At 55.4% G+C, this 27,897-nt stretch overlaps 2 protein-coding genes and 1 long non-coding RNA gene across 18 annotated transcripts in view; 2 read left to right on the top strand and 1 right to left on the bottom strand.

The window, feature by feature from the left end:
• MST1R (macrophage stimulating 1 receptor) lies at positions 1–17,712 on the top strand. Of its 13 annotated transcripts, none has more exons than XM_032161484.2 (20): positions 5–2,027; positions 5,153–5,341; positions 5,421–5,549; positions 5,728–5,898; positions 6,213–6,373; positions 6,738–6,903; positions 7,007–7,143; positions 7,533–7,694; positions 7,790–7,883; positions 8,016–8,228; positions 8,316–8,462; positions 8,543–8,708; positions 8,875–8,976; positions 9,050–9,256; positions 12,668–12,748; positions 12,913–13,094; positions 13,187–13,296; positions 13,852–14,017; positions 14,441–14,577; positions 16,926–17,712. In XM_032161484.2, the coding sequence occupies exons 1-20, from the start codon at positions 798–800 to the stop codon at positions 17,179–17,181; spliced, it is 4,206 nt and encodes a 1,401-aa protein (XP_032017375.1). In that variant the 5' UTR covers positions 5–797; the 3' UTR covers positions 17,182–17,712. The 13 variants fall into 13 exon arrangements, with proteins under 13 accessions (XP_032017379.1, XP_058298211.1, XP_032017380.1 ...); XM_032161485.2 differs by having other exon boundaries at positions 8,019–8,228; XM_032161488.2 differs by lacking the exon at positions 14,441–14,577 and having other exon boundaries at positions 1–2,027; positions 16,926–17,182.
• LOC131383999 (uncharacterized) overlaps positions 14,820–27,897 on the bottom strand; it is a 16,571-nt gene continuing 3,493 nt past the window's right edge. Inside the window, exons 1-3 of one of the 3 annotated variants that reach the window (XR_009214444.1) lie at positions 26,764–27,021; positions 20,518–20,616; positions 14,820–15,088 (exon numbers count right to left, since the gene is read on the bottom strand). This is a non-coding gene — a long non-coding RNA (uncharacterized LOC131383999). Of the gene's footprint in view, positions 15,089–20,517; positions 20,617–26,315; positions 26,391–26,763; positions 27,022–27,897 lie in introns of those variants that run through there. The other 2 variants (XR_009214443.1, XR_009214442.1) reach the window with 2 other exon arrangements.
• Positions 27,177–27,897, top strand: part of CAMKV (CaM kinase like vesicle associated) — a 19,253-nt gene continuing 18,532 nt past the window's right edge. The window contains exon 1 of one of the 2 annotated variants that reach the window (XM_058442255.1): positions 27,177–27,630. The gene's annotated coding sequence lies outside the window, so the exon portion shown is untranslated. Of the gene's footprint in view, positions 27,631–27,708; positions 27,835–27,897 lie in introns of those variants that run through there. The other variant, XM_058442254.1, reaches the window with a different exon arrangement.

Below are 27,897 nucleotides of genomic sequence, written 5' to 3' on the forward strand. Positions count from 1 at the left end.
TGCAATCCAGCCTGGGCCACAGAGCAAGACTCCTTCTCAAAAAAAAAAAAAAAAAAAAAAAGAACAGTCCTTTCCCACAAAGGGTGGCGCCCCCCATAACCCCCATAACATCTCTTGTTAAGTGCCCCACATCTCCCCTCTGCCCCTCTGGTCTTCCACACAATCCTGGTCTCTGTTCTCCACATGGTGGGCCCCCAGGCCACCTCTGGGCACCAGCCACTGAGGGTGTTGCTACTAAGTGCAAACTAGTTCCACTGCAAGCAAAGAGCCCAGGGTCCTGCCCCCTTCTCGCTTCGAACCAGTCGGTAGTGGAGGGATGGGATGGGACGGCTCAGACCGGCTCAACTCTCTCCAGGCCACACCATGCTGAGAAAAAGGCGCCAAGACGCCAGGAGAAGGTACACGAGCCAGGCTTCCAAGGGCCGGAAGAGTCGGATGGGCGGAGGGCCTAGGCTAGGCCACGCCTCCCTCGCGGCCCCGCCCTCACGGCCCGACTCCGCCCGCCCAGCCCGGCGCCCTCGGGTCGGCTGAGCGCTAAGCGCCAGTGTGCAGCGGCGGCTGGGGCGGCAGGTGAGGCGGCTGGGGCATTGCTGTCCGTGCGTCCGCAGGCGTCAGGTGCTCAGACCCGAGGGCCGGGAAGGGATTTGGGTGACACAGGAACCTGGGGCGGGGGTCTGCTATCTTGGGGCTGTCGGGACCGCTGCTTAAAGTTGGCCCAGTCCAGACCTCGAGTCGGGCCCCCAGCCAGGCCCACGCCCAGGCCCCATAGGGATCCCCTAGGGTCCCAGCTCGCCTCGATGGAGCTCCTCCCGCCGCTGCCTCAGTCCTTTCTGTTGCTGCTGCTGTTGCCTGCCAAGCCCGCGGCGGGCGAGGACTGGCAGTGCCCGCACACCCCCTACGCGGCCTCTCGCGACTTTGACGTGAAGTACGTGGTGCCCAGCTTCTCCGCCGGAGGCCTGGTACAGGCCATGGTGACCTACGAGGGCGACAGAAATGAGAGTGCTGTGTTTGTAGCCATACGCAATCGCCTGCACGTGCTTGGGCCTGACCTGAAGTCTGTCCAGAGCCTGGCCACGGGCCCTGCTGGGGACCCTGGCTGCCAGACGTGTGCAGCTTGTGGCCCAGGCCCCCACGGCCCTCCCGGTGACACAGACACAAAGGTGCTGGTGCTGGAGCCCGCGCTGCCTGCGCTGATCAGTTGTGGCTCCAGCCTGCAGGGCCGCTGCTTCCTGCATGACCTAGAGCCCCAAGGGACAGCCGTGCATCTGGCGGGGCCAGCCTGCCTCTTCTCAGCCCACCATAACCGGCCCGATGACTGCCCCGACTGTGTGGCCAGCCCACTGGGCACCCGTGTGACTGTGGTTGAGCAAGGCCAGGCCTCCTATTTCTACGTGGCATCCTCACTGGACGCAGCCGTGGCTGCCAGCTTCAGCCCACGCTCAGTGTCTATCAGGCGTCTCAAGGCCGACGCCTCGGGATTCGCACCGGGTTTTGTGGCATTGTCAGTGCTGCCCAAGCATCTTGTCTCCTACAGTATTGAATACGTGCACAGCTTCCACACGGGAGCCTTTGTCTATTTCCTGACTGTACAGCCGGCCAGCGTGACAGATGCTCCTAGTGCCCTGCACACACGCCTGGCACGGCTTAGCGCCACTGAGCCAGAGTTGGGTGACTATCGGGAGCTGGTCCTCGACTGCAGATTTGCTCCAAAACGCAGGCGCCGGGGGGCCCCAGAGGGCGGACAGCCCTACCCTGTGCTGCGGGTGGCCCACTCCGCTCCAGTGGGTGCCCAACTTGCCACTGAGCTGAGCATCGCTGAGGGCCAGGAAGTGCTATTTGGGGTCTTTGTGGCTGGCAAGGATGGTGGTCCTGGCATGGGCCCCAACTCTGTCGTCTGTGCCTTCCCCATTGACCTGCTGGACACACTAATTGATGAGGGTGTGGAGCGCTGTTGTGAATCCCCAGTCCATCCAGGCCTCCGGCGAGGCCTGGACTTCTTCCAGTCGCCCAGTTTTTGCCCCAACCCGGTAAGCTGAAAGAAGGGGCCCTTACTTGTGAGCTGCATGCACATGGCTGAACACAGGCTGCTTCTCTTCCGTCGCTGAGGGGATCTGGGAGGGGGAGGGCAGGCAGAAAGAAGCATTCTCTCTCACCCAGTTCCTAAGTGCTGGAGTGGTGTGAGAAAGCAGCCAGACAAAGGCTACACTGGAGGCTCAGCTCCCAGGCTGGCCCTTGTGGCTGCCTCATTTTGCTCTTTCCCTTACCTGCCCATCATGGCCTCTGGTTTTTTAGGTAGTTTCCCTGGCTATGTGAGGATAGGGTTACATAACTGTGTTTCTGTTAGCATAGCTCCTGAATGCTGGGTAGAATGATGGGCATTCCCTCCTACTTGTCCACCACCCATATCCTCAGGGACACACGCAGAAAAATAGCACTCCCCCCTCTCCTCCCCCCTCCCCCCCGCCACCACCACCACCACCATGCACAAATACACAGGGAGATGCTTACAGATTCACAGACTCACAGCTGCTTGCCAACAGTTTCACTTTCCCTTGTTTTCCTCTGCTTTCCCAAGGGGGTGGGACAGGAGTTGTCAGAGAATCTCCCCTTCCTCCACACCCCCCCCCCACCCACCCCCATCCTTCTGCCAGCCACCACGTTCCAGGGAGCCTCCTGGGCCTTGGAAGTTGGGAGCTTGTTAGGGAGCCTGCATGTCCTGGGCTTCACTAACCTGTTTGCCATGATTGGGGGTGATTGGGGGAGTACCTGGCACTCATGGAATGGCAGCTTGGTTCTAGAAGGTTCTGGGAGCCTCACTCTAGTCTTGTGCAAGCAACTATAAACATCTGGGGATAAGTAAAGGCCTAGGAAGGGCTGGTTGGAATTGGTCCATCCCAGACTCTTTTTTTTTTTTCCAACTGTATTTGGAGCCCTGCCCCAGGCAGGAAGTCTCAAAGCCCGTGCTGAACTGGGGGCTCCTTCTAACAGACTCTATCTAGGTTCTCTCCAGCCATCATGTAGGCAACAGCGATAAGATTGGACCAAGTAATGGGACCCACAGCTACTGTTCTCAGATTCTCTAGCCATCATCCTGTGGCCCTGGGCCTGCTGTGACATTCTCGACAGACTCCTTTCTGCTCCTGTTAATGCCTCAGAGATGGGAGGAGAACTTACACCCAATGTGAGGTTGGGGGTCTTTAGCCTCCCTCCCTCTGCTGAGTACATCTGGGTTGAGAGGCCCTAGGGTTGGGGATTCCTTGTCTGGGCCTGGGCAGGCCTGCCTGGCCCCTTCTCCTTCCCAGTGGGGAGTCAGAACCTCTCCCCAGCTTGGCTAGTGGTCAGTGGATCAGAAGACACCCAGCACGGCTGGGCAGTGCCAGGCTCCAGGAGGACTAATCTTGGTCCCTGCCCACAGGCTGGCCAGGCCTCCAGGAGGTGTGTGAATCACCCCGTACAGTGTTTGCCCAGCAACTGTGGGCATGCAGCCACTGGGGCAGCACCCACATAGTGGTTGGCCTCAGGAGGCCTGAGGGACTCAGAGCTGGTGCCTGTCCTCCATGGGACATTGGACACTTATGTGTTTTCAGGAGCCTGGGGCCCCTACCTGAGCCTGGGGCCCCTACCTAAGCCTGGGAACCTAGAGCTAAGGTCCTGGGGCCTAGGGACAAGCAGGTTAGGGTGTGGGCCTGACTAAGGTAGAGCTCTATTCCCCTTCAGAGCCCCACCTGTCCCTGAGTCATGCTAGAAACACCTGGCAGGCTTCCGGCTCGGGCCAAGCCAAACTGATTTCCTGCCTCAAGTGAGGACAAAATCCCAGTCCCCACCCACCCCAAGCTGTAGGCACAAGGTGTATGGGGTTTCCAGGCTCAGCTCCAGATCTACTTTTGCCTCCAGGGCTACTAATCAGTGCTGAGGTCTCAGGACTGTGTTAAGCCTCTGTGGTCTGATGGAGCCTTCAGAGGATCCTGCTTGGAGGAGTGCCCTCTGGGCTGGTGAGGGAGAGTCCTGAGCACCTAGGGCTGGCTACTGAGCCCTGTCTACACCTTGCACTCAGCTCCAACACCGCAAGTTCATACCCTGGTGTACTGGTTTCCCAGAGCTTCCACAGTCCTGCCCTGGAGCGTGATTGCAGCCCCCAAAACACCCCCCCTTGCTAAAAGCAGGGGAGAGGTTAGTACTCCCTAGCTTCCAGAACTTAGTTCTGGCACCCAGGCTGTAGGGGTTTGGTTTATCCCTTTTGTACCCTGAAGGGGGGTATAGGAAGCAGCCAGGAGTACAGGAAGACTTTTGGAGCCTAGGCAGAAGGACCATGTCCCCAACCTTTTGCTGGCCAATTAACTCCAGCATGCAGCCCCTTATGCAAGTGGGGAAACCCAAGCCCAGAGGAGACAGGGTTTGCTGAAGTGCACACAGAGAGGCAGAGAAGAGCCAGCAGGGGGCAGGAGAAGACTCTTGCGGAGCTGAGACTTCCAACTTGGCTCTCCTCTTGAGGGTCTATGATGCCTTGGACAAGAGACCAAACCTTTTGGGCCTGTTTCCTCATGTGTGAGATGTATGGAGTGGGCCAGGCACGGTGGCTCATGCCTGTAATCCCAGCACTCTGGGAGACCAAGGCGGGCAGATCACAAGGTCAGGAGTTCGAGACCAGCCTGGCCAACATCGTGAAACCCCATCTGTACTAAAAATACAAAAAATTAGCCGGGGATGGTGGCGAGCACCTGTAATCCCAGCTACTCGGGAGGCAGAGGCAGGAGAATCGCTTGAACCCGGGAGGTGGAGGTTGCAATGGAGATCACACCATTGCCCTCCAGCCCCGGCAACAGTGTGAGACTCCGTCTCAAAAAAAAAAAAAAAAGATGTACAGGGTGGTTGTGAGGATGGAATGGGGGTAACTCACCATCAAGATGGACATGGCAGGGTGGGGCAGGGAGGATGGGGAGTGGGCCTTCCAGCCTGGGCCTTCTCCTTGCCCTTGCTACACTGAAAGCCCTGTGGGGGCAATGTGGGATGGTAACTGGCAGGCCCAGGGCCTTCTCCAGTCAGGCCAGGTAAGGGGTGAGAGTGTTGGGCTGCTGTGGCCACTGACAAAGGCCCCAGAGGGTCGGGGCACAGGGCTGAACCCTGACTACTTCCCTTCCCTGACCTTTCCCAGCCTGGCCTGGAGGCCCTCAGCCCCAACACCAGCTGCCGCCACTTCCCTCTGCTGGTCAGTAGCAGCTTCTCACGTGTGGACCTATTCAATGGGCTGTTGGGACCAGTACAGGTCACTGCACTGTATGTGACACGCCTTGACAACGTCACAGTGGCGCACATGGGCACTATGGATGGGCGTATCCTGCAGGTGGGTCCTCATCCCCACAGCCCCCTGGCCCTGGATCCTTGTCTCCATCCCCATTTTGCTCACATCTGACCTGTCCTAGGTGGAGCTGGCCAGGTCACTCAACTACTTGCTGTATGTGTCCAACTTCTCACTGGGTGACAGCGGGCAGCCCGTGCAGCGGGATGTCAGTCGTCTTGGGGACCACCTACTCTTCGCCTCTGGGGACCAGGTAAGGTGGGCAGGGGCAGGGCCTGGGGCCAGGGTTGTGGGATCACAGACTCTCCATTCAATCCAGAGAGGCATTGACGTACAGGCCCTACCACCCTAGCCTACGGTGTACCGGGAGGGTCTATAGGGCCCAATCTCCCCCTCCAGGCATCCCTGAGTCACCTGTCTTCCACCCCCAGGTTTTCCAGGTACCTATCCGAGGCCCTGGCTGCCACCACTTCCTCACCTGTGGGCGTTGCCTAAGGGCACAGCGTTTCATGGGCTGTGGCTGGTGTGGGAACATGTGTGGACAGCAGAAGGAGTGTCCTGGCTCCTGGCAACAGGACCACTGCCCACCTAAGCTTACTGAGGTATGGCTTCCCTGGCAGGGCACAGGTAAGAGTGGGACAGGCTGGGCCTGGGGTGGTGGTCAGCAAGTCTTGATCACCATCTTTCTCAGGTCTGGGGGGTGTCCTTCATATCTACAAGGAGGGCATTCTTGTCAGAGGGGATGCCGCATGCAAAGACTTAGAGGCAGGAAAGTGCTTGAATGAGGACCAGCAAGTGACTCCAAATGGCTGGAGCATGAGGCAGGCAAGGGGTATGGCAGGAGACTTTGGGGAAGCAGGTGGGGCTGAGAGAGCCCAACCCCACATGAGGACTCAGGCTGTTTCCCCCATTTCAGTTCCACCCCCACAGTGGACCTCTAAGGGGCAGTACAAGGCTGACCCTGTGTGGCTCCAACTTCTACCTGCACCCTTCTGGTCTGGTGCCTGAGGGAACCCATCAGGTCACTGTGGGCCAAAGTCCCTGCCGGCCACTGCCCAAGGACAGCTCAAAACTCAGGTACAATCTGGTCCCTCCCCTCCCTTTCCCTGAAGGGGACAACCAAGCAGCCCTTTCCCCATGAGACCCTGTTCTCTGCTTATCAGAGGCAATGGGGGATGGGGGAAGCTGCAGTGGTTCTGACTGCTTTGTGTCTGGGGAGATGTCTCTGTCCCTTTTTGAGCTTTCATGTGCCCTTCCTGTCTGTTCACTCATGGACCAGCCAAGGTTAATCTCTGCCCCACCAGAACCTTCCTTCCCTGGAGGGAGGCATGGGTGGAGAAATGCCATTCTCTGGCTCGGAGGAGCCCTGTGGCTTGTGGCAGGCATGCAGCTAGGCCTGTGTAATTCCTGGCTGACCTCAGGGGTTCCCCTGGTGCCCCAGATCAGTGCCCCGAAAAGACTTTGTAGAGGAGTTTGAGTGTGAACTGGAGCCCTTGGGCACCCAGACAGTGGGGCCTACCAACGTCAGCCTCACCGTGACTAACATGCCACCGGGCAAGCACTTCCGGGTAGACGGCACCTCCGTGCTGAGAGGCTTCTCTTTCATGGTGAGGCTACCTTGCCCTGTCTGTGCCCTTGGCCAGTTCATGGTATGGGAAGGGAGGGGCTTGGAGTAGAGGACCTGCCTAAGCCACCTCTATGTCCTCTTAGGAGCCAGTGCTGATAGCAGTGCAACCCCTCTTTGGCCCACGGGCAGGAGGCACCTGTCTCACTCTTGAAGGCCAGAGTCTGTCTGTAGGCACCAGCCGGGCTGTGCTGGTCAATGGGACTGAGTGTCTGCTAGCACGGTAAGTACCACCAGGCAGGCACGGGAGGCCACGGGGTTCTATCCAGGTGGGGACCCAGATTCTGTTAGGATGGAGGGAAGAGTGCTCATTACATGGTCAGTGTGGTGTGGAGAGCAGGACCGGGAAGAAAAGACTACTGCCTTCTTCAGCCCAGAGGCAAGAGAGCCCATCACAGGGTCTAATGGCTCCAGCCAAGGCTATGGGGAACCTGTTCCCTCCTTACCCTCTTGGGATGTCTTCCTGGGACCACCTTATCTTCAGACAGACCATGGAGTGGGGCAGGTGGGAGAGATAACAGACGAACTGGGAGAGGTCAACGGGCCCCTGGAGGAAGTGGGCCTGGCTATCACAAAGGGGGTAACCTTGAGCCCAATCTCTTGTTCCTGTAGGGTCAGTGAGGGGCAGCTTTTATGTGCCACACCCCCTGGGGCCATGGTGGCCAGTGTCCCCCTTAGCCTGCAGGTGGGGGGTGCCCAGGTACCTGGTTCCTGGACCTTCCACTACAGAGAAGACCCTGTCGTGCTAAGCATCAGCCCCAAATGTGGCTACATGTAAGCACCACCTCTTTGCCCACTCTGGCCTCTGGGGAATGAGAGAGCCAGCCTTGGAGAACACCCAAAGCCTACCACCCTACCCTCTTCCACAGCAACTCCCACATCACCATCTGTGGCCAGCATCTAACTTCAGCATGGCACTTAGTGCTGTCATTCCATGATGGGCTTAGGGCAGTGGAGAGCAGGGTGAGTGAGTGCTGGCCAGGAGGGAGGAAGGCTGGATGAGTTCCCTGAGCTGCAGCCCAACCTCGTGCTGGGCTGAGGAGAGGAGCAATCACAGGTGGGGTTCCTGGCTAATCACTCTCATATTGGTCCCAGCAGTGTGAGAGGCAGTTTCCAGAGCAGCAGCTGTGCCGCCTTCCTGAATATGTGGTCCGAGACCCCCAGGGATGGGTGGCAGGGAATCTGAGTGCCCGAGGGGATGGAGCTGCTGGCTTTACACTGCCTGGCTTTCGCTTCCTACCCCCACCCCATCCACCCAGTGCCAACCTACTTCCACTGAAGCCTGAGGAGCATGCAATTAAGTTTGAGGTAAATGTAAGGGATAGGGGCAGGGACAGTTGGGGATCTGAAAGTAGGGGCTAGCCTACTGGCTGGTCCTCATGACCCTCTCTGCAGTATATTGGGCTGGGCGCTGTGGCTGACTGCGTGGGTGTCAACGTGACCGTGGGTGGTGAGAGCTGCCAGCATGAGTTCCGGGGGGACATGGTTGTCTGCCCCCTGCCCCCATCCCTGCAGCTTGGCCAAGATGGTGCCCCATTGCAGGTAGGCAGCCCAGCTGGACCTCCCTGGGAAACATGGGCAGAGGGCCTACAGGCTGGGCCTGAGTTGCCACCTGCCCCCAGGTCTGCGTGGATGGTGAATGTCATATCCTGGGTAGAGTAGTGCAGCCAGGGCCAGACGGGGTCCCACAGAGCACGCTCCTTGGTATCCTGCTGCCTTTGCTGCTACTAGTGGCCGCACTGGCCACTGCACTGGTCTTCAGCTACTGGTGGCAGAGGAAGCAGCTAGGTGAGTTCTCTGCTCTTACCTTTACTCAGCCCCTACCCCCAACCAATGGCATCTTCAAGTCCCTACATCCTCTCTCTGCCCAGGACTTAGGGATCTAAGTCCTCCCCAGAGGGGTTGGCCCCTAGGAGCTTGGAAAGCCAAGCCACCAAGGATTCTCTTTCCACAGTTCTTCCTCCCAACCTGAATGACCTGGCATCCCTGGACCAGACTGCTGGAGCCACACCCCTGCCTATTCTGTACTCAGGCTCTGACTACAGAAGTGGCCTTGGTGAGATAGTGGAGGCACGAGAAGCTAAAGCCACCCCCTCTCCCTACAAGCTCCTCACTCCCTCTCCCCACAGCACTCCCTGCCACTGATGGTCTGGATTCCACCACTTGTGTCCATGGAGCATCCTTCTCCGATAGTGAAGAGGAATCCTGTGTCCCACTGCTGCGGAACGAGTCCATCCAGCTAAGGGACCTGGACTCTGCGCTGTTGGCTGAGGTCAAGGATGTGCTGATTCCCCATGAGTGGGTGGTCACCCACAGTGACCGAGTCATTGGCAAAGGTGTGGGGGCCAGGTGGGGCTGGGGCAGAGATGGAGTCTCAAGATGACATAGGCTAGGCCGGGCGCGGTGGCTCACGCCTGTAATCCCAGCACTTTGGGAGGCCGAGGCGGGCAGATCACGAGGTCAGGAGATCGAGACCATCCTGGCTAACACAGTGAAACCCCGTCTCTACTAAAAATACAAAAAAAATTAGCCAGCCGTGGTGGCAGGCGCCTGTAGTCCCAGCTACTTGGGAGGCTGAGGCAGGAGAATGGCATGAACTTGGGAGGCGGAGCTTGCAGTGAGTCGAGATTGCACCACTGCACTCCAGCCTGGGTGACAGAGTGAGACTCCGTCTCAAAAAAAAAAAAATGACATAGGCTAAAGGGACAGTTGGAACAGATTCTGCTCTAACCTTCTCACCAACCTGTGTGACCTTGGGTATACCACTTAACCTCTCTGAGCCTCCATTTGCTCATCTGTAAAATGGGGATGAGAAATGTTCTGTCTTCAGTGGGTTCTGGTGTGGATCAATCAGGCATAGGAGGATTGTAGCCTCTGCCATCATGTGGCTGCTGTTTGTTTTTGGTTTTATTTATGGTTTTGTTTTTGTTTTTGTGACAGGGTCTCACTCTGTTACCCAGGCTGGAGTGCAATGGCACAATCATGGCTCACTGCAGCCTTGACCTCCCCAGGCTCAGTTGATCCTCCTGCCTCAGCCTCCTGAGTAGCTGGGACTATAAACATGTACCACCATGCCTGGCTAATTTTTTGCTTGTTTTTTGTAGAGATGGGCCTCGAATCATGTTGTCCAGGCCGGCCTCGAACTCCTGGACTCAAGCAATCTGCCTGCCTAACCTTCCCAAAGTGCTGGGATTACAGGGATGAGCCACTGAACTCAGCCTGTTTTATTATATTTATTTTATTTTTTTTTATTCTATTTTATTATTATTATTATTATTTGAGACAGAATTTCACTCTTGTTGCCCAGGCTGGAGTGCAATGGCGTGATCTCGGCTCATTGCAACCTCCTCCTCCTGGGTTCAAGTGATTCTCCTGTCTCAGCTTCCTGAGTAGCTAGGATTACAGGCACCTGCCACAACACCCAGCTAATTTTTAGTATTTTTGGTAGAAACAGGATTTCACCGTGTTGGCCAGGCCAGTCTTGAGCTCCTGACCTCAGGTGATCCACCCACCTCAGCCTCCCAAAGTGCTAGGATTACAGGCATGAGCCACCGCTCCCAGCCTATTGTATTTTATTTTATTTATTTATTTATTTATTTTTTGAGAGGGAGTCTCGCTCTTTCGCCCAAGCTGGAGTGCAGTGGCGCGATCTCGGCTCACTGCAAGCTCCGCCTCCCAGATTCACGCCATTCTCCTGCCTCAGCCTCCCAAGTAGCTGGGACTATAGGCGCCCGCCACCGTGCCCAGCTAATTTTTGTATTTTTAGTAGAGATGGGGTTTCACCGTGTTAGCCAGGATGGTCTCGATCTCCTGACCTCATGATCCACCTGCCTCAGCCTCCCAAAGTGCTGGGATTACAGGCATGAGCCACCGCACCCGGCCTATTTTATTTTTTCAAGATGGAGTCTTGCTCTGTCACCCAGGCTGGAGTGCAGTGGCGCAATCTCGGCTCACTGCAACCTCCGCCTCCCGGGTTCAAGCAATTCTCCTGCCTCACCCTCCCTAGTAGCTGGGATTACAGGCGCCCGCCACCACACCTGGCTAATTTTTGTATTTTTAGTAGAGATGAGGTTTCACCATGTTGGCCAAACTGGTCTCAAACCCAAACCCCTGAACTCATGATCCGCCCGCCTTGGCCTCCCAAAGTGTGGGGATTATAGGTGTGAGCCACTGCACCCGGCCTATTTATTTTATTTTATTTTTTGATATATAGTCTCCCTCTGTTGCTCAGGCTGGAGTGCAGTGGCGTGATCTTGGTCACTGCAACCTCTGCCTCCTAGATTCAAGCGATTCTCCTGCCTCAGCCTCCCTGAGTAGCTGGGACTACAGATGCATGCCACCATGCCCCGCTAATTTTTTTTTTTTTTTTTTTGTATTTTTAGTAAAGACGAGGTTTCACCATGTTGGCCAGGCTGGTCTCGCCTATTTATTTATTTATTTATTTATTTATTTTTGAGACAGAACCTTGCTCTGTCACCCAGGCTGGAGTGCAGTGGCATGATCTCGGCTCACTGCAACCTCTGCCTCCCAGATTCAAGTGATTCTCCTGCCTCAGCCTCCTAAGTAGCTGGGATTACGGGCGTGAGCCATCACACCCGGCCCTGTTTTATTTTATTTATTTATTTATTTATTTTTTTTTGAGACAGAGTCTCACGCTATTGCCCAGGCTGGAGTGCAGTAGTGCAATCTTGGCTCACTGCAGCCTCTGCCTCCTGGATTCAAGCATTTCTCCTGCCTCAGCCTCCTGAGTAGCTGGGATTACAGGGGCCTGCCACTGCCACCACACCTAATTTTTGTAGTTTTAGTAGAGACAGGGTTTCACCATGTTGGCCAGACTGGTCTTGAACCCCTGACCTCAGCTGATCCTCCCGCCCCAGCCTCCCAAAGTGTTAGGATTAAAGGCATGAGCCTTTTTTTTTAAAAAAAAGACAGCATCTCACTATGTCACCCAGGCTGGCCTTGAACTCCTGGGCTTACGCGATTTTCTTTCCTCAGCCTCCTGAGTAACTGGGATTACAGGCGCACTGCGCTTGGCTTCTGCTGCTTTTTTGGCGGCGGGGATGAGTCTCGCCCCGTCTCTCAGGCTGGAGTGCAGTGACACGATCTTGGCTCACTGCAACCTCTGCCTCCCAGGTTCAAGCTATTCTCCTGCCTCAGGCTCCCAAGCAGCTGGGATTAGAGATGGGGTTTCACCATATTGGCCAGGCTGGTCTCAAAACTTCTGACCTTGTAATCCACCTGCCTTGGCCTCTCAAAGTGCTGGGATTACAGGTGTTAGCCACTGCGCCCAGCCCTGCTGCTTTTTTAAAATGTCAGAGTGGGCCGAGTGTGGTGGCTCACACCTGTAATCCCAGCACTTTGGGAGGCCTAGGTGGGTGAATCACAAGGTCAGGAGTTTGAGACCAGCCTGGCCAACATAGTGAAACCCAGTCTCTACTAAAAATACAAAAAAATTAGCTGTGCGTAGTGGCGGGTACCTGTAATCTCAGCTACTCGGGAGGCTGAGGCAGGAGAATCACTTGAACCTGGGAGGCAGAGGTTGCAATGAGTTGAGATCACGCCACTGCACTCTAGCCTGGGCAACAGAGTGAGACTCGGTCTCCCCAAAAAAAAATTAAAATTAAAAATAAATAAAATGTCAGATTGGCCAGTTTAGTGCTCTGAGGTCTGGTTGCCAATGAGAATGTGTGGTGTGAGCCTTGGGCCCTGGAGCCCCTCTCATCGACTCATTATCCACCTCACACCAGGCCACTTTGGAGTTGTCTACCACGGAGAATACATAGACCAGGCCCAGAATCGAATCCAGTGTGCCATCAAGTCACTAAGTCGTAAGTGGGGCAGAAGATGGGAAGGCAAAGGGAGGGGCCTCAGGCTGGGAGGATTCTTTTTCTCTGTGTTCCCACCTTACTGAGTGACCCTGAGCAGGAGACCTTCATTTCCCATTTCCCCATCTGAGCCTTATAAAGGGACGCCCTGCCCCGCTGCTCTGCAGGCATCACAGAGATACAGCAGGTGGAGGCCTTCCTGCGAGAGGGGCTGCTCATGCGTGGCCTGAACCACCCGAATGTGCTGGCTCTCATTGGTATCATGTTGCCACCTGAGGGCCTGCCCCATGTGCTGCTGCCCTATATGTGCCATGGTGACCTGCTCCAGTTCATCCGCTCACCTCAGCGGGTCAGTGTTCAGCTGGCTCTGGGTTGGGGGCTGGGCAGCAGCTGGAGAAGGAGCTGCTGTGCCCTTGCCCACCAACCCACCTGTGCCCCCAGAACCCCACCGTGAAGGACCTCATCAGCTTTGGCCTGCAGGTAGCCCGCGGCATGGAGTACCTGGCAGAGCAGAAGTTTGTGCACAGGGACCTGGCTGCACGGAACTGCATGTGAGAGTCCAGAGTAGCTGGGGTGAAGCAAAGGGACAGGGCATGAGGGTGTGCGGTGCTTAAGGCCGCCTCGGGGAAGGGCCCACTCCAGCCTTGTCCTCCCCTCTCTGCACCTTACTTTTTTTGTCTGCCCAGTACAGACTTGGACTGGACACCGTGGCTTTGAAATTTGGCCGGGCGCGGTGGCTCACGTCTGTAATCCCAGCACTTTGGGAGGCCGAGGCAGGCGAATCATGAGGTCAGGAGATCGAGACCATCCTGGCTAACACGGTGAAACCCCGTCTCTACTAAAAATACAAAAAAATTAGCCAGGCACGGTGGCGGGCGCCTGTAGTCTCAGCTACTAGGGAGGCTGAGGTGGGAGAATGGCGTGAACCCAGGAGGCGGAGCTTGCAGTGAGTGGAGATCGTGCCACTGCACTCCAGCCTGGGCGACAGAGCGGGACTCTGTCTCAAAAAAAAAAAAAAAAAAAAAAATTCTCTAAGGGCCTAGAACAGGTGGGTTCAGGGCCTGGTAAGGGCCAGTCCTAAGTGTGATCCTCTCCCTACCCCTAAGGCTGGATGAGTCATTCACAGTCAAGGTGGCTGACTTTGGTTTGGCCCGCGACATCCTGGACAAGGAGTACTATAGTGTTCGACAGCATCGCCACGCTCGCCTGCCTGTGAAGTGGATGGCACTGGAGAGCCTGCAGACCTATAGATTTACCACCAAGTCTGATGTGGTGAGGCCCCACCTGCCCTACAGTCCACATGGTTTTGGCACCTGAGAACACTGGGCCTCACCCATTCAGCTCTGAACGATCTGAGCCCAGGGAGTCCCCAGGGTAGATGACCCCCACAGCCCATCTGCCCACCTCTTGGGCAGATGTAAGATGGAATCTGACACCTGCCAGGGCTCAGGAGGCTGGGAACTCACTGGTTCCTCACAGATAATCCAGGGCCTGCCCAGCCCCAACTCTGGGCAGGATGAGGTAGTGGGAGGAGACAGAGGAAAGACATGGGTGACGTATTGAAGAATGAGCTCTCAGTGGAGGGTAAGGTCTTCCATTTCCAGCTGAAGGACTCTGGGAGGTAGAAGCCCTGGGGGACCCACCTGCCCCCAAATTTGGAGTGAGTTGAGTCCCCTCACCTCCCCCTTTCCACAGTGGTCATTTGGTGTGCTGCTGTGGGAACTGCTGACACGGGGTGCCCCACCATACCCCCACATCGACCCTTTTGACCTCACCCACTTCCTGGCCCAGGGTCGGCGCCTGCCCCAGCCTGAGTATTGCCCTGATTCTCTGTGAGTATGTGAAGGTGGTAGTGGGGAGGGAACTGGGCCCCAGAGACATGGAAGAGGCAGGAGACAGAGCCCCTGCCTGGCTTCCTGACTGAACTTCTGGTTGACTAGGAAAGGGACTCTCGCTGGGCCTCGGTTTCCTCATCTGTGAACTGGTCCCACCCTCATGCAGAGTAGGACCCTGGGAAGACCTCACAGTTGCCATGGTAACAGCATTCAGAGTTGGGGTTGAGGCCAGTGGTTTGATTTTCCCAGCGCTCCTCCTACCCGACTCCTACTAACGGGGTCTGCTTTCCATCTTTTCCTCTTATTTAATCTCGAGGAAAGATTCCAAAACCCCCACAGCAACCCCCTCTGGATCTCCAGGTCAGGTTTTTTCACAGGATGTGGTTTCAGATTCCCCATTCCTGGAGGGATGGCGGCAGCTGCGTTGTCCTCAGTGCCTGTGGGGTGGGTTTGGTGCTGAGGTTCAGCTTCACATGCAGCAGGTGTGCCTGAGCTGTGGCTAGGTCTGCTGGGTTAGAACAGAGAGAACCAGGACATACGTAAAAGTAGTTGACGCCTCCTGTCTCAGGCTGTGCTCCAAGAAGGATGCGAGTAGCCCTTCCTCACAGTCCTACGTGCCTTGAGTTTGCTCTTACTATTCACGTCTTTAATTCACTGCCTACCTGTATCCAGATTGGGCTCCTGGAGACAGACTCAGCTGGAGATTTATGTATGGGGATTTACTGAGAGGTTTGGGGCAAAGGAAGAAGGACTGGGCAGGAGAAATGTCACAGAAACTGCAGCCCATCCCATAGGGACTACTTGAACTGGAGTTTTCTGAAATTGAGCCCAACAGGCCAGGTCTTTGTACCAGGCATCAATCAGTTACTAGTCACAGGCTGTCCCTGGTGAGGGGATGTGAGCTTGGCAGAGGCAGTTCTCTTCTGCCTAGGGCAACTCCTAGAGAGAGCCTTAGTCAAGAACCATCAGCAGGCAACACTCCCAGCCACTGGGAAAGTAAAGGGGGATCTGGGTGGCACACCATAGGGTCCACTTCAGCAGTCCAGCCCTTCTCCTCTCTGGGCCTCAATTTCCTCATCTGTAAAGTGGAGACAACAGTACCACCCTCCGAGAGTCTGAGAATTATATGAGATATTGTGTGTAGGGTACTTAGAGTATTATTTCAGGCAGGAATGACATCCCCAAGATAATGGGGCAGGCACTAGGACCCAGCAGGTAAACCTGGGGAACCTCTGCTTCAGGACCAGGGTGCCACCGGTGCTGCCCCAAATGCTCTTGCTTCAGAACTTTTTTTTTTTTTTTTTTGAGATAGAGTCTCGCTCTGTTGCCCAGGCTGGAGTGCAGTGGCACAATGTTGGCTCACTGCAACCTCTGCCTCCCAGGTTCAGGTGATTCTCCTGCCCCAGCCTCCCGAGTAACTGGGACTACAGGCGTGTGCCACCACGCCCAGCTGTTTTTTTTTTTTTTTGAGATGGAGTCTCGCTCTGTTGCTCAGGCTGGAGTGCAGTGGCACGATCTCGGCTCATGCAAGCTCCGCCTCCTGGGTTCACACCATTCTCCTGCCTCAGCCTCCCGAGTAGCTGGGACTACAGGCGCCTGCCACGACACCTGGCTAATTTTTTGTATTTTTAGTAGAGACGGGGTTTCACCGTGTTAGCCAGGATGGGATGGTCTTGATCTCTTGACCTTGTGATCCACCCACCTCAGCCTCCCAAAGTGCTGGGATTACAGGCGTGAGCCACCGCGCCCAGCTTCACTCAGTTAATTTTTGTATTTTTAGTAGAGATGGGGTTTCACTATGTTGGCCAGGCTGGTCTCGAACTCCTGACCTCGTGACCTGCCCACCTCAACCTCCCAAAGTGCTGGGATTACAGGCATGAGCCACTGTGCCCAGCCACTTCAGGATTTTTAATTCCTGCTTTGCTGGACCCAGGCTTCCTTCCTGGAAGAACTGTGATGATGACCATTGTACCTCGTGAGCTGGGCCTTGTGCTTAGCACTTCACAGGCATCAGCCTATGTGCCTACTTCTCTGTGATCAAAGGAGGACCCAGAGGCACAGAGAAGTTAAGGAACTTGCCCAAGATCACATAGCCCAGGCCACAGGGCACAGGAGCCCAAGGTCTTAACACCTGAGGTAGTTCGACCTCTGCCAGGGTGGGGAGGCAGGACTGGAACAGCAATCATAGGGATGAGAAGAGCTGCCCCTGATTGGGTAATGCTAGGTACTAGGTCCTGTTATCTATCCTTATCCCTGTGTGGCCTGCCAGAGGTTTAACAGCAAGTGGGTGGCCCAGAATCCTTGGGTGAGAATTGCCTTAACCTGACATCCCTTTCTCCCAACAGGTACCAAGTAATGCAGCAATGCTGGGAGGCGGACCCAGCAGTGAGACCCACCTTCGGAGTACTAGTGGGGGAAGTGGAGCAGATAGTGTCTGCACTGCTTGGGGACCATTATGTGCAGCTGCCAGCAACCTACATGAACTTGGGCCCCAGCACCTCGCATGAGATGAATGTGCGTCCAGAACAGCCTCAGTCCTCACCCATGCCCGGTAGTGCACGTCGGCCCCGGCCACTCTCAGAGCCTCCTCGGCCCACTTGACTTAGTCCTTGGGCTGGACCTGCTTAGCTGCCTTGAGCTAACCCCAAGCTGCCTCTGGGCCATGCCAGGCCAGAGGGCAGTGGCCCTCCACCTTGTTCCTGCCCTTTAACTTTCAGAGGCAGTAGGTAAATGGGGCCCATTAGGTCCCTCACTCCACAGAGTGAGCCAGTGAGGGCAGTCCTGCAACATGTATTTATGGAGTGCCTGCTGTGGACCCTGTCTTCTGGGCACAGTGAACTCAGCAGTGACCACACCAACACTGTCCCTTGAACCAATAAAGGAACAAATGACTATTAGAGCACAAATTGTGGCAAATAGTGTGAAAGAATGACAGGAGGCTGCTATAAATAGCTGAATAGAGAGGCAAGGGAAGCCTCCAAGGAGGTGACATTTTGCTGAGGCCCTATCAACCGGGGAAAAACCACCAGAAGCAGTGTTGAGGAAAGAGGGTTTTTGGCAGAGAGTCACACGTGCAAAGGCCCTGAGGCTGGAAAGGAGTTGGATCAGCAAGAAGGCTCTTGAGAACAGGGAAGGTGAGCAAGGCCCAGATCCAGGTTATAGGGCCCTGGGGACTGTTAGATGGAACCAAGGAAGTAGGCTGAGTACCCAAGCATGCAGTGACCAGGATGGTTTCTTCCATGGCTCAGGCTGCCTGCTCCCCCTTCCCCAGCCCTAGCACTTCTCCAGGGCTCCCTGCTCGATCTGCAGTGCCCACCGTCACACCATCCGGGATGGAATGGGGCCTGCCATCTGGGGCATAGAGGCTTGGGTCCCTGCAACACTGCCAGCATTGATTGCACTTGTAGCCTTAAGAGAGATAAGCCAGCAGCAAGGCCTCAGCTCCACACTTTCAAAGAGCCAACTTCTGGCCAGGTGTGGTGGCTCATGCCTGTAATCCCAGCACTTTGGGAGGCTGAGGCAGGCGGATCACTTGAGGTTAGCAGTTTGAGACCAGTCTGACCAAGATGGTGAAACCCTGTCTCTACTAAAATTACAAAAATTAAGGTGTGTGTGGTGGTGCACGCCTGCAATCCCAGGTACTCAGGAGGCTGAGGTGGGAGACTCGCTTGAACCTGGGAGGCAGAGGTTGCAGTGAGCCGAGATCGGGTCACTGCACTCTAGCATGGTCGACAGAGTGAGACTCCATCTCAAAAAAAAAAAAAAAAAAAAGGCCAGGCACGGTGGCTCACACCTGTAATCCCAGCACTTTGGGAGGCCGAGGCGGGTGGATCACAAGGTCAGGAGATCGAGACCATCCTGGCTAACACAGTGAAACCCCGTCTCTACTAAAAAATACAAAAAATTAGCTGGGCTTGGTGGCGGGCGCCTGTAGTCCCAGCTACGCGGGAGGCTGAGGCAGGAGAATGGCGTGAACCCGGGAGGCGGAGCTTGCAGTGAGCCGAGATTGCACCACTGCACTCCAGCCTGGGCAACACAGCGAGACTCCGTCTCAAAAAAAAAAAAAAAAAGAGCCAACTTCAAAGTGCCAACTGCCCAAGCTATTTGTACTTGTAAAGACCACTGCACAACAGCCCCTAGAGGGGCATGCTCCTCTGAGAGGGAGACTTTCCCCTCCTCCTCTTCCTCTCTACACTGACTGCTGAGAGGGTAGCTGGGGTGCCAGGGTGCCTGGCCCAGGACCTGGATCACAGTGTTTCTTCTCCCTTGCTCAGGATCCCCATAGCTTCTATCTCTTCGGTTAGGAGACCCCAGCTCACCCTAAGAGGGTAGGCTTCCTTCCCTCGGAGCCCGCAGCTCTGTGCCCTGTCACACATGGAACCCTGAGTTTGGAGCAAGAGCTCCCTGCTAATCAGAGTGGGAGTCTCCTTGGGACCAGAGCTGCCCAGCTTTCTCCATCCAGCTGCTGCTCACTCTGCCACCTCAGGCCAGAGAGAAGTCCAGTCCTGGGGACTCTAAGGACTCTGAGGACAGGTGGGTAAGGTTTAAAAGGAGATTCTTGCTTGAGTGCTGGGATCCAAAGATCAGGAACCTGTGTGCTGAAGAGGGGCAGAGACAGACTATCCATCTGTTTACCGCCATACCTTGGATGACTCTCAGTGCCTCAGCAGGCACTGAGGAGGTTGTAGCCTCGCATGCTTGGCCACTGACTCTTTGTCTCTCTGTGTGTGCAGGAGACAGTTGTGTTACCCCGGAGGCTGAGAGGGAGGTAAGTGGAGTATCCTGGGGCCCATCCCCACCCCAGTTGGAAAGGACTGCCTTCATCCCTCCAACTTGTATTTCTCCGCTTTAATCCCATCCTGGGGTTCTAAGGATCACCCAAATCTCTTCAGCCCAGGAGCCCCTTCCCCATTGAGCTTCTGCAGCTCATGGACCACTGGCTTATCTGTTCACATGAGGGGCTCAGAGAGAAAGGGAGTCTCTGGACAAGAAGGAGCTTAGCATGGGAAAGCCTCCCATAGAAGAGAGATAGGAGAGAACGAGGGTGTCAGGTGCAGCCAGAATGTAGGGCTTTGGGCCTGCTTCTGGGCCAAGGGCCTCCAGGGCCAGAATTCTCCAGGGAGGGGCCCCAGTTAGGCACCTGGGGCCCTGGATTGTGGCACAGCTGCCCCCACTCTCAATTTCTGCAGCCCCTAAGCTCTGAGCTTCATTCTGAGAGCCACCTGATCATCCCAACCCCATCTGGGGTGTCAGGAGCTCAGACTATTTTAGGGCTTCAAATCAGTGACTGGGCTACCAGGGAGAACAGGGTAGGGAGGGTCAGTTCTAGGTCCCTGGATGGGCTGGGGGACCATGTGGCTTCCAGGGCTGATGAAGGCTGGGCTGCCTCTCCTCTAGGGGAGGCCTGGGCAGTAGCTCAGGTATGGTGGGTGGCCAGTGCGAGGGGAGGGTTGCTAGTGGCCATGGGAGGCCTGGGCCTGCCACCAGGGTGGAATGGTGTGGACAGAGGTTTCTCCTAGGGCTTTGGGAGACCAGCCTTCCCACCAAGAGCTGTGAAGAGTTGGTACCTCTCTGTCCCATCTCCCTCCATCTCAGCCCAGTAGGGCTAGGGGCAAGCAGATGCTAATAAAGGCTGAGGAAGGCCAGGGTGGGAGCTGGCACTGAGGAGGCAGCAGATGACTCACACCTTCCTGACTGCCCATTGGTGTCACTGTTCTCTGGAGCCTGGAGGGCATGCACGGGGCAGACTGACCTGCTTTGATGGGGTACCATGAATCTGGCCTAAGATTCCCCTTATGTGTCGGCCTCAGCCCCAGCCCCAGCCTTTCAGGGAATATTCTGAGGGGCCCAAAGGCTCTCTGGGGGTCTATATCAGGCTAGGTTGCTAGAAAGAAATACCTGAGACTAGGTAATTTATAAGAGGTTTACTTGGCTCACAGTTCTGCAGGCTGTACAGGAAGCATTGTGCCAGCATCTGCTTCTGGGGAGGCCTCAGGAAGCTTACAATCATGGTGGAAGGCAAAGCCGGAGCAGGCACTTCACGTGGTGGAAGGAGGAGGAAGAGAGAGAGAAAGAGAGAGAGAGAGAGTAGCAGGGAGGTGCCACATACTTTTAAATGACCAGATCTCAAAATAACTCACTGTTATGAAGATAGCACCAAGCCATGAGGCATCCACCTCCATCACCCAAACACCTCCCATCAAGCCCCACCTCCAGCACCAGGGATTGCAATTCAGCATGAGATTGGGGTGGGGACAAATATCCAAACTATATTAGGGTCATACCTGTGGGCTCCAGATACAGCCCCATTCCAAACCCCGTCTCATTGTTGCTCTATGGGAGCTGAGGGGCCAGGCCTGTGATGGTTCCTATTTTCAGCTCAGGTGGTAGGAGCTGAGGGAAGTTGCTTATTCCTTGGTAAGGCTCAGCATGTGCTAAAGCAGAGGGACCAGTGAGTACCAGAGACTCCCAGTGCCAGGGGCATCTTCACCATCTCACCTCTCCACTCTCTTTCAGTTTGGTTTAACCACCTGCATACTCTTTTTTTTTTTTTTCTTAGACAGAGTCTCACTCTGTCACCCAGGCTGGAGTGCAGTGGCATGAACTTGGCTCACTGCAACCTCCGCCTCTTGGGTTCAAGCAATTCTCCTGCCTCAGCCTCCTGAGTAGCTGGGATTACAGGCGTGTACCACCATCCCTGGCTAATTTTTTTAATTTTTAGTAGAGATGGGGTTTCATCATGTTGGCCAGGCTGGTCTTGAACACTTGGCCTCAGGTGATCCGCCCACCTCGGCCTCCCGAAGTGCTGGGATTACAGGTGTGAGCCACCTCACCTGACCAACCACCTGTATGCTTTTGTAGCCAGTCTTGCACTGGGCATTTGGGATCTGGAGATGAATTAGGGAAGGCAGGAGGCTTGAAGCAGCAGGCAGTCAAGATCATGGGATTCAATCATCCTTGAAACTAATTGTCCCTCCCTCATGCCACAAGTCCCTCGTGGGACACTGCACCCTGGACCATGGAGAATCAGAGGCCCCAAAGGAGTCAGCTCCACCCCTGGGCTCCATGGCAGTGGCAGCTTTAGCCAAGCATTAATCCTGCTGACATGTCCCTCAAAGCCAGGGAGCCTTCTCTTCAAAGAGGGAAAGGAATCTTTTGGGTGGCTCCAGTCACCCTGTTCACATGAGCTCCTGCCCTGGTCTCTTCGACCCAGTAATCTGTTTAATTTAAAGTCACTCCCACTGTCCACTGGACCTGGGTTCCATAGGAACCCTGAAGGAGGGCAGCTCTGCTCACATTCCCTCTGCAGGTGTGACTGGAGGTCAGCTCTGCTCAGCAGTCATGAAGCCATGTGTGCTTTTGGCAGTACCACCTTTGCCTCTACTTTTGCTGGCTTCTGGATGTGGGGGCTGTTCCCAGGGAGGTGGAGGAGCTCTCCCAGCCCCTAAGCCAGCTGTGGGCAGCAGTCAGGGCGGCTGTGCTGTTGCCTTCCCTCTGGGCTGACGCGGCTGGCCATCTTTCACGCAGAGTTACGTAAGCTCGAGTCAATTGGGGCTCAGAGCAGTTCATTGTGGGCTATTTTTAAGCTGCAACACATCACAGCAGAGGGGTCACTGCACTGCCGGCTTGCAGGGAAGGTTGTTTAAACATCTGTTATTTAAATTTCCCTGTGCCTTAGAGCTCAGAAGCCATATCCTCCTGGTACTAGTGGGTTCTGCCTTCTACATTTCAGAATAGGAGTGGATTATCTCCCCTCACCTTGCCTAAGGTTCCCCTAGGGCTGGCATTCTCTGGTACTTCCTGTCTTCCTCTGGGGTCAGACGGGGGGCCATGGAGCAGGAGGTGCCAGCTCCTTTAATCATGGTCCTGCGTCTGTGGAATGGGTGTATCCTGGCCAGGAGAAATGTCAGGGAAGCAGGAGGTCTAGGTCTAGGGTTCACAGGTCACTTGGATAGCTCCAGGGAGGAAGGTAAGGAGAGGAAGATAAGGAGTGTGGGGCGTAGAGCTAGGAGACCAAGAGTGCATTCCTTCCTCCTTGGGGGCCTCAGCTTCCCATCAGCACCAAGAGAGGGTTGAATCACAAGATACTTTTGAGTCTGTTCAGAAGCCTGCCTTTGCTTGAGCTGTGCTCCCAGCTGGAATGCCCTCCCTCTGCAGATCTAAATGCTACCCATCTGTCGCCTCTGAGGTAGAAGGGCTGATGTATGAACCCCTGGACGGTGGCTGGTGTGCGAACCCGTGGGGAAACATGCCTCCCTTTTTGCTCCATTATCAAGTGAAGGGCTGAACTGGGAGTCCTTTAAGGCTCTTTCTGATCCTAGCTTTTTGGAGATGTCCAGACCCTTCCCAATGCAGTGGAAGGCAGGCAGACCGGATGGGTGCAAGGCCAGGGGCTTGACAAAGCTAGCTGCCTCCTGACACAAGGGAGCCGAAAATAGGTCTGTATTGAAGCAGGTGTGGGAGCCAGACGTAGAGCTCCTAATAGGGTGTGGCTCTGTGCCTCTCCCCTTGACGCCCTTCTTGCCACCTCTCTACCATCCTCAGGACCTCCTAAGTGGGAGGGTTCCAGCCTGATCCACAAGCGAGAAGGGTTTCTCACGGTGATTTGACCCTCGACCCTCTCTGCAGAGGTTGGGGCCTTCCCAGCAAGCCTGCCTAGAGGGGTGAGGTGAAGTGTGAGGAGAAGGTCATGCAGGACTTGCCCTCACAGGGACTCCATCTGGCCTCATCCACAGACTAAGCTCCTCCCAGCTCCTCCTTGCCACCTCCCTCCCATCCCACAGCCCTCAGCCTGGGGAATGGGCTCAGTCTGGGGGAGGGGCTCTCCAGGTTGCCATGGCAACACGTTGGCCCTCCTCACTTCCCAGATTCAGAAATAGAATTGGACGCCCTTCTTCCTGGTGAGACACTATTTAAAAACATGTTGGGGGAGGGGCCGAGGGGCGCTATCCCTAGGGGCTGGGAAGAAGGGACCCAGCCTGAAAGCCTCTTTATTTGCCCCGCTGCTCCTCTCCCCAGCTGGATGAGATGAGCGAGCTTTGGCCAGCTAAGAATTCTGAGTACGAAGGATTCAGTCTGGCCCATACTCAGCACCACCAGGTTCCTGGAAGGGCCTCCTCTCAGGCTTGAGCTACCTGATAAGCTATCAGGAGGAGGAGCAGGTCCATGCAGGACCCAGCTTGGCTGTAGGGCTTGCTGCTGCAGCACCCACAATGGAGTCGTTTTAGCTCCCCTCTAGCAGGGTCTGTGACTGCCTGGCCCTAAGCATGGCACCCAGTGGTGGCAACACAGGATCCTGAAGTATGAATCCAGAGCCTGGTGGCCTGGCTTCAGATTCTGGCTCCACTACACACTAACTGAGACAGACCTCTCTTTCTTTCCTTTCCTTGATTTCCTTATCTGTAAAATGAGGTATGACAGTGCCCAGCTCATTGAATTGCTGTGAGTCTGGGTTATGAGTGCTCCACATTGTGCTGGCACAGAGGAAGGACTCCATCAATATCAGCAATTGTTATTATTACTATAAGGGGTGTTTGCTATAAGGACCTTTGCAGCCAGACATGGTGGCCCATGCTTGTAATCCCAGCACTTTGGGAGGCCAAGGTGGGAGGAAGCCAGGAGTTTGAGACCAGCTTAGGCAACAAAGTGAGAACCCATCTCTATCAAAAAAAAAAAAATTAGCCAAGTGTGGTGGCTCACACTATCCCAGCTACTCAGAAGGCTGAGTCGTGAGGATTGCTTGAGCCCAGGAGTTCAAGGCTGCAGTGAGCAATGATAATGCCACTGCACTCCAGCCTGGGCGACAGAGTGAGACCTTGCTTCTAAAAATGAAAATAAAAATAAGGGCCTTCAGCTGGGCGCGGTGGCTCACGCTTGTAATCCCAGCACTTTGGGAGGCCAAGGCGGGCGGATCACGAGGTCAGGAGATCGAGACCACAGTGAAACCCCGTCTCTACTAAAAATGCAAAAAAATTAGCCAGGCGTGGTGGCGGGCGCCTGTAGTCCCAGCTACTCGGAGAGGCTGAGGCGGGAGAATGGCGGGAACCCGGGAGGCGGAGCTTGCAGTGAGCCGAGATTGCACCACTGCACTCCAGCCTGGGCGACAGAGCGAGACTCCGTCTCAAAAAAAAAAAATAAATAAATAAAATAAATAAATAAAAAATAAAAAAATAAAAAAAAGGGCCTTCTCTATCCTGGCTGCTTCCTTTGGGCCTTCTTTCATGGGCTAGATGCTTCAGCCAGTTCTGCTCCCTTCCCCCAGGAGACCTCAGGCCAGTTGTTTACAAAGGAGCATAGTTCTGGAAAGGAGGGTTATGCCCCACCTCTGCAGGAGGTGGAGGATGGCTCAGAGGTGAGACAGGCCAGGGGCTCTCAGGACCTCTCTCCATGCCTCTCCAACCCTCCCAGGCACAGTCCAGCTCAAATGCTGCACAGGCACTAGAGGCTGTTACTAGCATCTCTATTGTAAACAGAAAATTAGCTTGCTTAAGCCATTAATGACATTAATAGTGGCCAGCAAGTATGTGTGTACATGAATGTAGGCACATATATGCACAGGCAGACCCTTGGGCTGCATGAGAGGATGAGCAGCTCCCCCTTCGTGTCCAGAGCTATCGGTTTCCACTCTTTTTTAACTTTTTTAAAAAAATCATTTTTAATCCTAGCACTTTGGGATGCCGAGGCAGGTGGATCACCTGAGGTCAGGAGTTCAAGACCAGCCTGGCCAACATGGTGAAAACCATCTCTACTAAAAATACAAAAATTAGCCTGGCGTGGTGGTGGGTGCCTGTAATCCCAGCCACTTGGGAGGCTGGGACAGGAGAATTGCTTGAACCTGGGAGGCAGAGGTTGCAGTGAGCTGAGATCGTGCCATTACACTCTAGCCTGGGCAACGGAGGGAGACTCCGTCTCAAAAAAAAAAAGATTTTTATAGAGACGGGGTCTCACTTTGTTGCCCAGGCTGGTCTCAAACTCCTGGGCTCAAGCAATCCTCCTGTCTTGGCCTCCAAAAGTATTGGGATTGCAGACGTGAGCCACCACACTTGGCCCTGTCCCTATTCTTAACCAAAGGCAGCATCAAGGGAAGGGGGGTGGGAGCCCAGGGGGCCTGAGATGTGGCAGAGCCTGGCTGTGCCCAGTGCCAAGTTAGCAAGCTGCAGATGCAGCACCTTTGTGTTAACTTTTGTCCCTGGTCACAGAGCCTCACACCCCACAGCCAACTGTAAACACTATTTTTAATCTCTGTGAAAACAGTTTCAGAGAACAAACCTACAGTTATATTGTCTACAAACCTGTTTCCTGGGTGGAAAGACTGAGGCCTGAAAGAACACAGCCCTGCCAGACAGAGGGAGGAGGCCCAGAGCTCAGATCTGGTGGGAAGGAGGAGGGCCTGACCCTACCACAGGTTAGAACCTCCAGACCTGGGCCCGTGGCAACGTGCAGCTCTCCAAACTGTTGCCTAGGCCTGTCCTTGTGGCTATAGGGCAGCTCTGGGCCTAGGCTGCTGCTCCAGGCAGGTTCCATTCCTCCCTGCCCCCCTTTTTTTCTCTGTTTAAGAAATGGAGGATGGAATTGCCCACCTGGTCTGGTAGTTTATATTTCCTATGCATCCCCCCATCCAATTCGTTGTCTGACTTGCCCTTGCTGTATATGCAGCTCTGCGCCCGCTGTGTACTCAGTCCTCCACCCACTATGTCCCCACTGTGGGGCTAGCCCTGGGACCACTGTGGTCTTACCATCCTGTAATTGCCACTTGGCTAGCCCTGTGGCTGCTGTGGGCCAGCCCTGTGCCCAGAGCTCTGCCCCCATTATGGCCAAGATGAAGCTGACACAATGTGACAAGAGCTAGAACATTCTGACTTGAGGATTCTGAGCAGAGGCCCCACCCCCACCCCCGCCACCCCCATCCCTACCCCTGCAGGATACTGGTCCTGGGCTTCAGGGACATGTGGCTCTGGGGAGGGGGCTCCATGAGGCGCAGGCAGAGGAGAACCATCTGGAGCAGCAGAGACTGCCAAGGAGCTGCTGTCCCTGGAGCGGGAGCCGGGGAACATAGGGAGGAGAGCTTGGGACTGAGCGTGGGTCCCTCACCCACTTCTGCCTCCCAGGGCTGAGGGTGAAGGGACTTTGCCCCCCATCCAAAGGTCCTATGCCAGGGGCTTCCTCAGAGTCTCCCCTGCCTACCTTTTTCCTCTGGCCTTATCCTGACAGTTCCTGGCCCTCACTGTGGGACCAGCCTGGGCAGAATGTGCCCCTGTCTGGGAAGGATAGGGGAGGCTGGCCTGGCGCTGGCTGACTTCACTGGTGTCCCCTGGCCCCCTGCCTCCTAAAGTTCCCTGGGCAAGCCTCCATTCTTCAGGAGCATGGGGCCCCTGGTTTCCTACACTCCATCACTCCCCAGGTCACTGTGATGTCACCCCCTCCCCAGAGCCACATGTCCCTGAAGCCCAGGACCAGTATCCTGCAGGGTTAGGGATGGGTACAGCAGAGGTAGGGGTGGATCCTCTGCTCAGAATCTTCAAGTCAATCCCCAGGGGGCTGTGATGTGTAAGGTCACCATGGCAATGGAGTGGGGGCAGGGCACCGAGGGCATGGAGCAGGAGGACTATGGAAGCCACCGAGAAGGTGGGGGGCCCTGATCCATCGGGTCCCCAGGACCACCCCTCAGCCAGCAGCCAGCCGCTGGGGAGTGGCCTCAGAGGGTCTCAGGGACCATGGATAAGCTCAGAATCCCTATACTTCAAGCAGGGGTTGTCATTGTCTACCAAGACCATCACTGATGGCGCCTGTGGCCCAGCCTCCCAGGCCCGCAACCCTGGGCCCATTTACCAGCTACTCCAGGATCCTGCTTGGGTTAGCTCCCAGTGCTGCTGTGAGCAGGCCTCCCAGGATGCCCCGAGACTCTCCTCCACTAGCATATCTTCAAGCCCCATTGTGGGAGCCCAACAACATCTCATCATGGAGGATGTGACCCTGACCTTACCAGAGTGCACACACAGTGACAGCACCAGTGACATAGCCCAGCGTGGACCCTGCCGCCTTTGGCTTCAGGTGCAGAATTTGGGGGAAGGCAAGCCTCCAGCTAAGGTCCTGGTAGGCTGGCGCAAAGGCCCCTGCAGCTCCAACCAGATAGCCTCCTTGGGCAGCAGGAAGAGTCGGTGGCTACCCTTCCTCCTCTCAGGAGAGAACGGTGCTCCCGAAGCCCAAGGTGCTCTTCTGGCTCCAGCTCAGGATCTAGCCCAAGATCAGACCAGGGTAAGTGTCCAGCTCAGGCTGCTGCCCTAGTTACACATTCTTTTTTAAATTTTTTTCTTTCTT

The sequence above is a fragment of the Hylobates moloch genome, unplaced genomic scaffold (genome assembly GCF_009828535.3).
Source record: "Hylobates moloch isolate HMO894 unplaced genomic scaffold, HMol_V3 SCAFFOLD_8, whole genome shotgun sequence".
NCBI classification, from domain to species: Eukaryota; Metazoa; Chordata; class Mammalia; order Primates; family Hylobatidae; genus Hylobates; species Hylobates moloch.

Bases quoted from the DNA above. Each gene is read 5' to 3' on its own strand.
- MST1R (XM_032161484.2), top strand. From the start codon at position 798: ATGGAGCTCCTCCCGCCGCTGCCTCAGTCCTTTCTGTTGCTGCTGCTG. The intron at 2,028-5,152 runs GTAAGCTGAAAG...GACCTTTCCCAG, and splicing joins CCAGTTTTTGCCCCAACCCG to CCTGGCCTGGAGGCCCTCAG. The intron at 7,884-8,015 runs GTGAGTGAGTGC...TATTGGTCCCAG, and splicing joins TTAGGGCAGTGGAGAGCAGG to CAGTGTGAGAGGCAGTTTCC.